Source organism: Moschus berezovskii, chromosome 9 (assembly GCF_049115385.1).
Source record: "Moschus berezovskii isolate FMDL1 chromosome 9, NW_MosBer_1.0, whole genome shotgun sequence".
NCBI lineage: Eukaryota > Metazoa > Chordata > Mammalia > Artiodactyla > Moschidae > Moschus > Moschus berezovskii.
Genome location: NC_142468.1, coordinates 61,204,642 through 61,217,286, shown reverse-complemented (window position 1 = coordinate 61,217,286; position 12,645 = coordinate 61,204,642). Strand labels below are relative to the sequence as shown.

The 12,645-nt window shown below is 42.2% G+C and overlaps 1 protein-coding gene across 2 annotated transcripts in view; it reads right to left on the bottom strand.

Annotated features, from left to right (window-relative positions):
* CDKL1 (cyclin dependent kinase like 1) overlaps window positions 1–12,645 on the bottom strand; it is a 53,924-nt gene that overhangs the window by 18,821 nt on the left and 22,458 nt on the right. The window contains exons 2-3 of one of the 2 annotated variants that reach the window (XM_088839732.1): window positions 6,471–6,592; window positions 1,477–1,534 (exon numbers count right to left, since the gene is read on the bottom strand). In XM_088839732.1, coding sequence (XP_088695858.1) covers window positions 1,477–1,534; window positions 6,471–6,495 — 83 coding nt within the window. In that variant the 5' untranslated portion in view covers window positions 6,496–6,592. The remainder of the gene's footprint in view (window positions 1–1,476; window positions 1,535–6,470; window positions 6,593–12,645) is intronic. The other variant, XM_055436067.2, reaches the window with a different exon arrangement.

The window sequence follows — 12,645 nt, the reverse complement described above, 5'->3', positions numbered from 1 at the left end:
ATCATTAAGCAGACAAAACACTGAAAATGGCCTCTATTCAACAATGGAGGAATGGTTAGATGGTAATACAAGATGTAATATCTTACAGTTAGTAATAGATCTAAAAATTATACTGCAACATATATAGAAATGTATTGGAGAGAATATTAAGTGAAGAACAGATTGGGGTTGGGGGAGGAAAACAGTCATTTCATCATAGCAACATGGAGAATGTAGCACTTAGTTTGGGAAGGCAGCCAGTAGCCTGGCTCCTTTTTACAATGGTCTCCAGGCTTTCAGATATGGACACTAAATTTTGTCAGTGTACTAAGACAGTATCCATTACAAAGGGGCAGGTGAACATTAAACAAATCTACTAGCCTGATATATAAAGCAAATTTATTCATCCATCTTCAAATTCTGAGTGCCAGTTTATGTTCTCTTTGTAGGCAATTCCATAGAGACACTCAAGTTCTAATCAGAATGGTGTTTGGTGAGGAAAGAGTTGGAATGAAAGAAAGTACACAGTTTGGTTATTGCCTTTGGGCTGAGATGGTTTAATTGTGCCCATCTCCAAATTAGAAGGGTCTTGTCCGTGGATAAAACGTATGTGCTCAGCCCAGCATCCATCCTACACCTTTAAGGATGATTTGCATATCTCTGCCCTGGTGCATTATGTGTTGGTTTCACAAAATAACTCCCAGAAAGCAAGTGTCGGCCTCTCCTTCCAAGTTTTGGGAAAGAAGGCCTATGACCCTAATGTTCTGACAATAAAATTGAACAGAGAGAAACCTAAACAATTGCTGTGGAAAGTGAAAAGGTCAAAGTGCATTTAAAATATTTCTTCAGAACTAAGAGAGACAAGAGAGATGACAAAGAAAGAATATGGATCTGTTGCCAGTTCCCAGTACAGTAACTGTCCTTTCCACCACTGCTTCTTTAATATTTGCCACATAATAAGAAGTCAAACCATCAACGTGCATTCAAGGTTCATTTCTACACAAGGCTACAACAAAGACAAGCATGAAAGGGCTGGCCAAGCTCCTATAGAAATAATATGTTCTTTGAAATTTATTCTATAGAAATATTTTTGCAAGTGATTATTTACTGTAACCTTATTACTAGGGAAAAACTAGAAACAATCTAAATATTTATCAGTGGGGGTTGAATAAAGAAACCATGGTATGTCTGCACAATGGAATTTTATACCATTTAAAAAATATAAAAGCAGATATCTAAGAATAGGGAGACAGCTCCCAAATACACTTAAAAAATGAAGAATAGTATATAGAGCACAATCTCTTTAAGCACTTATATAGAAATGCATAAAAATAATTAGAAAACTATTTCTCAAACTTTATTTCTACATGTTTCTGTGTTGCTTGAAACATTTTCACAACAAACAATATATCACTTTAAAAAAAAGAGACTTTTTAGGGTTAGCTGTGGAATTTCATTGTCAGAAACCAAAAACTTGTAGTGATGCCCCTTACTCACCAGATGTTCTTTGAATAAACTATATGAGAGCCAGAAGAGGATCTGGTTGAAATGGAATCTGCACAGGAAAGAAATGGGTGAAGTACTGTATCTGGCTGCACTTAAACAGGGGCAGAAAAATGCAGAGAGAACACATAAACCAATTGTTTACAAAACTTTGACAGAGGACAGACCAACGGTTTACAGAATCAGTAAAAAGCATATTAAGTCCTATGGAAGATAAGAAATATGCTTGTTTGAGAGCAAATCTAAGCAATATGAACACAACACAGGGAATAATAATGGATAAAGATTTATATATTTATATATGTATACAGGATATATTCTGGCATAAACTTGACCGTTACAGCAAGTTATAACATTGAAGTTATATTCTTTATATATATTATATTCAGTATAGCATGAATGTGAATCTTCTCCAAAAGCTTTCCAAATGAGTTCAAAGTTACCAACATGTTACAAGAAGATGAGTTAGTATCCACTTCAGATTCAGAGTAGAGAGAAGTTCTTTGGTTCTGATTTAGCAAGAATTATTTTTAATAATTAAAACATTGCCAGAGTAATAAATGGAACATGGAGAAAATATATAAAAAAAGAAAAATATCTATACAAACATCACTCAGATAATCTCTATTAAAATGTATATATTACTTTTTAAAATTTTCTACCTACATATAAATTGTATAAAAAGGAAATATATACTTTTATTATAGCACATTTTTATCTTGCAACCACTCATGAACATTTTTATTATGTAAATGTTTGTTTTATCTTATAAGCATGTTTCTTAGCAGCTCCACTGTATTCCACTGTACAGACATACCATACTTCACCAATCCTTTATCACTGAACATTTCAGTTGTTTCCAATTTTTTTCATTAGAAACAATACTTAAAAACAGACACTTTTATAACTAAAACTTTTATACATATATTTATTTTCTGTGGTAAGTTATCAGAAGCAGCATGCATGCCCAGTTGCTCAGTCACATCCATTTCTTTGCAAACCCATGGCCTATATGGAGCCCACCAGGTTCCTCTGTCCATGGGATTTTCCAGGCGAGAACACTAGAGTGGGTTGCCATCCCCTCCTCCAGGAGATCTTCCCAACCAAGAATCGTACTCGAGTCTCCTGCATTGGCAGGTGGATTCTTAACCACTGAGATACCTGGGAAGCCCTATCAGAAGCAGACCCATTGATTGCCAAATTGCCCTCTGTCCAACAGTGTACTGATCATTTCCTTTGACAGTATTAGGTTTAGAAAATTTTAATCAAAGTAATTATTTTTAAATGAAAAAAAAAACATTGTTTTGATTACTCTTTAAAATAATCTTGTAAGGATCGATTTATTGATTTGCTGACTCAATCACTACACAACAGTACTGGGAATGTGCCAAGTACCAAAAATTAACCTAGAAATTACTGAGGATACACAGGTGAGGAAGAAACAACTCTTGCCCTTGAAGATTTTATAGTTAACTGGGCAAATATAAATAACCTTGGAAGATACAATGAATACCAGAGGAAGGAACTCTCACCTCTCCTAAAGGGGATATCATTAGGAGGTCATATTTGGGCTGTATCCAAGGGCAAGCAGGAGTTTGCCAGGCAGAGTAGAGACGGTAAGGCAAACCAGGTATCCTAAAGTCTAGAATGCAAATAATTTCATGGGGTTGAAAACTGGTGGGAAGTGGGATGGACTTACAGAGTGAGACCTTGTATCCCATGCTAGGGGTTTTCACCATACCAGTAAGCACTGAGGAGCTATCAAATGACTCATGCAGGGAAGTGGCATGGTCCACTTTTTATTTTAGAAATCTGGCAGGCTGGTCCTCCCTGGGTTTGCCTCTTTATGCGTAGAATGCCCTGTGATCACTATATTCCCAGGTACAAATTTCTAAAATATAAAGTGGACCATGCCACTTCCCTAAATAGTATGAAAGTTAGTCACTCAATTGAGTCCGATTCTTTGTGACCCCACGGACTGTAGACCACCAGGCTCCTCTGTCCTTGGAATTCTCAAGGCAAGTACACTGGAGTGGGTTGCCGTTTCCTTCTACAGGGGATCTTCCCAACCCAGGGATCGAACCCAGGTCTCCCAGATTGCAGGCAGAATCTTTACTGACTAAGCCACCCAGACACCACTCCTAGTATAATGGAAAGTTACTTTTATTTTTAAAACACACACAAACAAAAATCCTTAAACTTCAAAGTAAATAGATAATGATCTGATTTAGAATAAATCTTAGTTTTCAAACTTGCTCACTGATTGGTGCTCCTTAAGTCAGTCTTACATTTGACAAACCATGGCACAGTGCCATTTAGAAATGAAGTTGCTTATACTTAATCACACACCTGACTACCAGACATTCCCTTCTCTAACCCACCTCTATATTAAAGCATTTTCTGGAACACATCCAGCAGAGTTAAAAAGAAAAAAAATCTGCTTCCAGGACTCTCATCCCTCCTTGTCCTGTCTTTTTATTCTTCTGCTTAAACTACATGCTAACAAAAAGAACTGACTCCCAATTGCTTTCAACCTCCCACTAATCAGAGTTGGCAACTGACTCAATCGAACATGATTAATCAAATTCCCCGCAACAACTCCCTAGTTACCCATGACATAAGTAACTTACACTAGTAGGCTTAATCAAAGTGTTACTCGCAAGCTGTCAAAAGAGCAAATACCAGCATGCTAAATGTTTTCTTCCTTGAACACATAATTTCTCTGTATCAATGACTTTCTGAAGGCGGGAAGTCTGTCCTCTTGGCTCTCTGAGTGTAAACTAACAAGAAAAGCCGCCTGTGCCATGGTCACTAACAAATCATGAGCCACTTTAATCCCATCTGCCCAGAGGTCACGCTAGATCATGTATAACCACCACCACATGGCAGAGCAAGCTCTTGGCCAAGGCTTGAAAGCCTTGTTGAAAGAGCCTCAACCTCCAGCCACTGGAGTGCGAACGTTAGTCAGGATGCAGCGCCCTTCCATCTCTGATCTCTGGTGCACCCTGCAGATTATCCCCAGCCAAAGCTGAGCTTCCAGGAATAGAGCAAAAGGAGAAGGAGAAGATGGGATATCCTTTTCTGTTCGACTTCTTCGGAGTCTCCTTTCCTTTCAAGCCAGAGACCACCTCCTCTGTGAAGTATTCTTTAATTCACCCACTTTGAATCCTATCTCCCTGGGCCTGCCAATCATTCTACCTTCTTCCTCCAGCACAGTGATTGCTTCCAGGGATAACTGCATCACTGAAGCTGAGCCAATCAGTCTTCCACTGGACCTTCTGTGCAGACGCTACTTTCTTCTAGAATTTCCTTTCTTCTAGAATGGCTACACAGGTTGATAAAAGCCTACAGCAATGCTTTCCACTACACACTTTTCCTTTCCTAACGCCTTCCATCTCACAGCACACATATGCCCTCCAAAATCAACCCTGTAGGGGAGACTCACCTGAAAGGCAGAATGAAGCCAATACGGAAAGGAAGAGTTGGAAGGGAGGGGGAGAGAAAAGGAAAGAGAAAACCCCACCTAAAGTGCCCTGCCTTAAAGACACCCAACTGAGGGGAGCCAAAATCCAGCTTGCATTCTGCTCACCCTCACAAGGAGCTACCTTCAGAGGAACGGATTCCCCCACACCATGCTGTGTTTTCAAACAAAGGCTCTGTCTGCTCACCAGGCCTTTCTGCTGCTGCACACAAAGGTGCTGCCTGTGCTAGAAACGTGTTAAGATCAGCGGAGCCTCCAGAGTCACCTTCCCAATTACAGCCACCACCACTTCCTTTTTCACCTACATCAGCGTCAGTTAGGTTTTTGTCATTTGTAACCAAAAAAAGTCTGACCAATACTGTAGACTGGATACCCGGACTGCTTCAAATAAAACACTGCTGCTGCTGCTGCTGCTAAGTCACTTCAGTCGTGTGCGACTCTGTGTGACCCCATAGACGGAAGTCCACCAGGCTCCCCCGTCCCTGGGATTCTCCAGGCAAGAACACCGGAGCGGGCTGCCATTTCCTTCTCCAATGTGTGAAGGTGAAAAGTGAAAGTGAAGTTGCTCAGTTGTGTCCGACCCTTAGCGACCCCACGGACTGCAGCTTACCAGGCTCCTCCATCCATGGGATTTTCTAGGCAAGAGTACTGGAGTGGCTTGCCATTGCCTTCTCCTACTGCTGCCCTGCAAATAGGTTCATCAGTACCATTTTGACGCAGAGATAGAGAACAGACTTGTGGATACAGTGGGGGAAGGAGAGAGTGGGACGATTTAAGAGAGTAGCCCTGAAACATAAACATTACCATATGTAAAATAGCTAGCTAGGTGGAAGTTAACGTTGGGAGCTCAACCTGGCTCTGAAAACTGAGAAGTGTGGGATGCAGTAGGAAGCAGGAGGGAGCTTCAAGAGGGAGAGAACACATATACCGTTGTTGTTCAGTCACTCAGTCCTGTCTGACTCTTTGTGACCCCATGGACTGCAGCTTGCCAGGCTTCCCTGTCCTTCACTATGTACACACTTGTGGTTGATTCACACTGATGTATGGCAGAAACTAACACAATGTTGTCAAGCAATTATCCTCCAATTAAGAATAAATAAGTTTTTAAAAATATTTATAAAAACACCATGTTTGTTTTAGCCTTAAATTTCCTATGTGCCATTGTCTTTGAAGTCTTCTTTTCAACCTCCAAGTCCTTATGCTTCCCTAGGCTGGTGTGGAATAATTGATAAACTTCCTTTTCTTTCCTAGAGACTGATATAGCATCTGTGTAGAGATAATATACCAAAGAAATCAAGTTCAACCTAATAACATAGTTGGTGCTTTCTTCACGAAAATGACTAGTTATGATCTCTTTCCTAACATTTCTGACAACCCCTCAGCAGCAGAGTATGCTGACCAAACACTGGCTGTCCCTGCCTACCATGAAAAAAGGTCATAGCTCATCTTCCCTCACAAACCCTCGTGTGTTTTGTTGGGTTTTGTTTATAAAGGACAGGTCACTCACCCTCTTTGGTGTCTGTCCAGCTCATGGAGCACCGTGTGGTCACAGTACTCAAACACCAGGTGAAGCCTCCGCTTCCTCCTGAAGACTTCGATGAGGTTGACGAGGTTGGGATGCTTGAGTTGCTGAAAACACAAAAAGCGAGGTGCTAAACTGGAGCTGTGAAAGACAGTTTTCTTTAATGTTGGTCCAAGAGAAGAAAGATGTTTGTCCTTTAGAAAAATTCTTGTCTTGGATTGAAGAAGGCTGTAGATAGTACAATCTTAACTTCTCTTGATGAGCTATTTGGGCTTCCCAGGTGGCACAGTGGTAAAGAATCCACCTGCCATTGTAGGAGATGCAAAAGATGCAGGTTTGATCCCTGGGTCGGGAAGATCCCCTGGAGAAGGAAATGGCAACCCACTCCAGCATTCTTGCCTGGGAAGTCCCATGGACAATGGAGCCTGGTGGGTTATATAGTCCATGGGGTAGCAAAAAGCTGGACAAGACAGAGCAACTGAGCACACACACATGTAAAAAATGATCATAACCCTGGTGGCTGGTGAAGGCAAATATGAGAAGGCTGGGAAAGGAGAATGAAAAAGAGGGGGGCAGTGGTTAGTTAACATGAACTCATCCTTAAGGCTCAGATCAAGTGTCCTTTCCTAAAGGTGTCTCCCTAATCTCCCCAGACTGGTTCCGTGTCTCCTGTAGCTCCCTGAAGTATGAATCCTTTGGAATCCTTCAAAATTACTAATTGTTCAATTGATTTTTTTAATGTCCTCTGTTGTTGATAGATATAATAGATACACAGAATGTAAGATTCATGACAGATCAGGGTCTGTGTTCTCGTTTCCTCAAAATGATGTCGTACACCCAGCACAGAGCCTTGCACATAATAGGCATCTGATCATTATTTGGGAATGAATGAGTAAATCAGGATTCCTAGGCTGATGAAACATTTTAAAACAGAAAAAGCAGAAGACTCTTCAATCTGACATGCCTGGAGGGCTGCATCTAGAAAGAACAGGCAGGAATGAATCTTGGTGTTGGCAGAGATAAATCTTGTACTTAGCTTTCTGGCCCCTTCTGTCTATAATCTGACTGGAAATACCCACAACTAAGCAAACTAACTACTGTGAAGAGAGCAAAAATGGTTAACATTCTTCAGGGCTTGAAGGCCTCCAGGCAGTGATCTAAGAGAACAAAAGAGGAGGCTGAAAAGCTTCTTAAGGCTCCAGTCTCAGAAATCAGGTAATATAACTTCAGCCTCATTCTACTGGTCACAGCAAATCATGAGACCCATCCAGATTCAGCCCACAATAAAATATAGAACTGGCAAAAAGTTTGTTCAGATTTCCCACAAGACATTATAAAAACCTGAATGATCTTTTTGGCCAACCCAGTACTACGAGGAGAGCAGGGCCCAGGTGTCCCAGCCAAGCTCAGCTCCTGCTGACCACCCCCACTTAATTCAGCCACATGAGCAAGCTCAGGCAAGACCAGCCGAAGGAGCAGTCAGCCAAGCCACAGTTGTGAGAAATAAGAAATCATTCTTCTTTAAGCTACTGAGTTTGGGGGAGCTCTGTTAATACAGCACTAGATAACTCAGTAGTAGAACTACCAGGGGAACTTTTGAAAACCAGGGATGCCCGAGCCCCACTCCCAGAGATCCTGAATTGGTCTTAGGCAAGGGCCAGCCATCTATTTTATCCCCAAAACTGTCCAGGTGATTTAATACATAGATAGAAGTATTAATCATAGGCAAACAGATATTTCACCCACTCCCAGAGATCCTGAATTGGTCTTAGGCAAGGGCCAGCCATCTATTTTATCCCCAAAACTGTCCAGGTGATTTAATACATAGATAGAAGTATTAATCATAGGCAAACAGATATTTCAGACACGATAAAAGGCAGGAGAAAAACTGAACTTGAACTGCACACTATTGTATATTTGTATGGACAATGAGAAAAGAAGAACCCAGCAAGGAAAATACCAAAAAAGACAATTATCTTCTCATTTTGTCTAACACCTTTGTCTTCATGATGTGAACTTCCTGCTCCAGACATTACACTTGTGAAGTAAAATAAAACAGCCAAGACACTCTTAGAGCCCATTAGTCACATCTGGGCCTTAGAACAGAAGGCATTCCAAGCTATAAAGCCCCACACTTATATTCCCGTATCTGGAAAATTAGGGACCTCCCTGGTCGCTCAGATGGTAAAGAATCTGCCTGCAATGTGGGAGACCTGGGTTTGATCCCTGGGTCAGGAAGATCCCCTGGAGAAGGGAATGGCTACTCACTCAAGTAATCTTGCCTGGAGAATTCCACGGACAGAAGAGCCTGGTAGGCTACAGTCCATGGGTTTGCAAAGAGTTGGACATGACTGAGTGACTAACACACACACATCTGGAAACATTTAGCCTGAACTAACAGAACAGTTAGTTCTGCACTAAGAGGACAGAACTGACTACTGTTTCAGCCAAAGAAGTGCATTGGCTCAAATGTCTCAAACAGAAAGCAATCAACCAACTTTAAAGTTGGGGGGGGGAGGCAGTTTAGATAGCAGGCAATTAGGGGAAAGCAGAAATTTTCTTATAAGCTCTGAAAAATAATTGTCTGTAGGCCCAGACCTCAGATTCTTTTAATTTTCCATGTTCCATATATAGTTCTCAATTCTACTGAAACAAATACCTGGAGCTTCTCAGATGCCAAGATTGACACCTCCAACTTGTCCCATTCATATGTGCAGAAATTGCCAGGGGCACTGTTGCCTCAGGATAAAACCCAAAGATCCTCTCCACTTGACCTTTGCTTACAGCTGCAGCCTCATCTCTTATAACTTCCCCCAGACTCACTGAACTTCTCTCACTTCCTCACTCTCGCTTCCGGACCTGCTCACCCAGTTGTTTCCCATCTTCCAGATGAATTTTTTTTCTCTCCGGCCACCTCAGCCCTGCTCAACACACCTGTATGAGCTAAAAGGGTATAACCCTGGAACCATGGGTGCCATGCAGCAGGTAGAAAGCATTGTCACAGCAGGACCCACTGAACTGCATGGACTAAATACTACATTACACCCATCCTTCTGTTACTGCACAACTTTTGAAAAGTTAAGATTCTAATAACTACACTGTAAGCTATTCTAATAACATATAGATTCTCCAATTTTTGAGCATTATAAACAACGTTTGATAAACAACCTACTAGCTGATTGACGTTAACTTGGGCTTCCCTGATGGCTCAGCTGGTAAAGAATCCACCTGCAGTGCGGGAGACATGGGTCTGATCCCTGGGTTGGGAAGATCCCCCGCAGAAGGGAATGGCAATCCACTCCGGTATTCCAGTCTAGAGAATTTCATGGATTATTTAGTCCATGGGGTCGCAAAGAGTCAGACAGGACTGGGTGACTTTTGCTTGGACATGTTTAGTTAACGTCTTTAGGTTTACCATTTGTGAGAGGAGGAAGCTCAAGGGCTGCTGTAACAAAGCATATGCAGCAGTGTCAGGCCACGTCCTCCTCTCCAGAAAGTTTAACTGTTAATATTTTTTAATAATTTTTTATTATTTTTTAATTTTATTTTTGGTTGTGCTGGATCTTCGTTGTTGCCCACAGGCTTTCTCTAGTTGCGGAGAGGGGGGCTGCTCTTCACTGGAGTGCTCAGCCTCTCACAGCCGTGGCTTCTCTCGTTGGGCAGCACAGGCTCTAGACTCAAGGGCTTCAGCAGAGGCCGCACACACAGGCTCAGTTGTGACACATGGGCTTAGCTGCTCCACGGGGATATGGGATTCTCCCGGACCAGGGATCAAAACTGTGTCCCCTGCATTAGCAGGTGGCTTCTTATCCAATGTGCCACCAAGGAAGGCCTGTTAATATTGTTATTGGGAGTTCAATCTATCTAGGCTGACTTTCTCAATTCATTTTATTCAACAAGTATTTATCTATCTTAATGTGCATAAGGCACTCTGATAGTCCTAATGATACAGAGATAATAAAGCAAGTACCAAACCTATTCTCATGAAGCTTAGAAACTAGAAGGGGAGACAGATGTTGAACAAGTAATTACAGACATGGTGTCACAAAAAGCCAGGGAAAGGGTACCCGGCTTGAGGGTGTTGAGTGGTTCCTGAGGAAGGTGGCCATTTAAGAAGTTAGTTGGACACCATTTAGAGCCCCAGGAATACGACATAAGTCTCGAAATAGACATGGCCACATTGCTTTCCGAAAGGATCAAACATACTTACACCTCTGCCAGGAGTGTGAGAGTACATTTTACCATACCATTGAGGCATTAATAGATATTTAAGGTTTGTGACGTAGATTGGTAATTACTTCCCAAGAGGGCTTACAATGCCTCCAGCAACAAAGGAAAGCGTCACATGATATTTAAACCACTGATCTCTCCTATTTTCTGCCGTAAGATAACCTTTGCTGCTGCTGCTGCTAAGTCACTTGAGTCGTGTCCGACTGTGCGACCCCATAGACAGCAGCCCACCAGGTTCCCCTGTCCCTGGGATTCTCCAGGCAAGAACACTGGAGTGGGTTGCCATTTCCTTCTCCAATGCATGAAAGTGAAAGTGAAGTCGCTCAGTCGTGTCCGACTCCTAGCGATCCCATGGACTGCAGCCTACCAGGCTCCTCCGTTCAGTTCAGTTCAGTTCAGTTCAGTCGCTCAGTCGTGTCCGACTCTCTGCAACCCCATGAATCACAGCACGCCAGGCCTCCCTGTCCATCACCAACTCCCAGAGTTCACTCAAACTCATGTCCATCGAGTCGGTGATGCCATCCAGCCATCTCATTCTCTGTCGTCCCCTTCTCCTCCCACCCCTAATCCCTCCTAGCATCAGACTCTTTTCCAGGGAGTCAACTCGTCGCATGAGGTGGCCAAAGTATTGGAGTTTCAGCTTTAGCATCAGTCCTTCCAATGAACACCCAGGATTGATCTCCTTTAGAATGGACTGGTTGGACCTCCTTGCAGTCCAAGGGACTCTCAAGAGTCTTCTCCAACACCACAGTTCAAAAGCATCAATTCTTCGGCGATCAACTTTCTTCACAGTCCAACTCTCACATCCATACATGACCACGGGAAAAACCATAGCCTTGACTAGACGGACCTTTGTTGGCAAAGTAATGTCTCTGCTTTTTAATATGTTATCTAGGTTGGTCATGGCAAGCCACTACAGTACTTTTACCTAGAAAATCCCATGGATGGAGGAGCCTGGTAGGCTGCAGTCCGTGGGGTCACTAAGGGTCGGACACGACTGAGTGACTTCACTTTTCACTTTCACACATTGGAGAAGGAAATGGCAACCCACTCCAGTGTTCTTGCCTGGAGAATCCCAGGGATGGGAGAGCCTGGTGGGCTTCTGTCTATGGAGTCACACAGAGTCGGACACAACTGAAGTGACTTAGCAGCAGCAGCAGCAGGTTGGTCATAACTTTCCTTCCAAGGAGTAAGCGTCTTTTAATTTCATGGCTGCAATCAGCATCTGCAGTGATTTTGGAGACCAAAAAAATAAAGTCTGAAACTGTTTCCACTGTTTTTCCATCTATTTCCCATGAAGTGATGGGACCAGATGCCATGATCTTTGTTTTCTGAATGTTGAGCTTCAAGCCAACCTTTTCACTCTCCTCTTTCACTTTCATCAAGAGGCTTTTGAGTTCCTCTTCACTTTCTGCCATAAGGGTGGTGTCATCTGCATATCTGAGGTTATTGATATTTCTCCCGGCAATCTTGATTCCACCTCGTGCTTCTTCCAGCCCAGCATTCCTCATGATGTACTCTGCATATAAGTTAAATAAGCAGGGTGACAATATACAACCTTGACGTACTCCTTTTCCTATTTGGAACCAGTCTGTTGTTCCATGTCCAGTTCTAACTGTTGCTTCCTGACCTGCATATAGGTTTCTCAAGTACATAGTTGTAAATAGCCAATAACTTATTTCTCCACCTATTTTCAGAAAATTGTTCATTTAGAGAAGTCAATCACTAAAACTAAATCCCAATTAGGGCTCACAAACCTTAAATTGTAAATATTTTTTGTAAATATTTTTAAATAAATTATTAACTCTCTGTAGGTTGCCAGGATTCTGGGTTTACCTGAAAACAAGCTAGAGCAGCAGATATCTGGGAGACAGCTCCTGTCCAGGCTGTGTTCATTTATTCAACAAAGGTCTCCAGAGTGTCTGCTCAG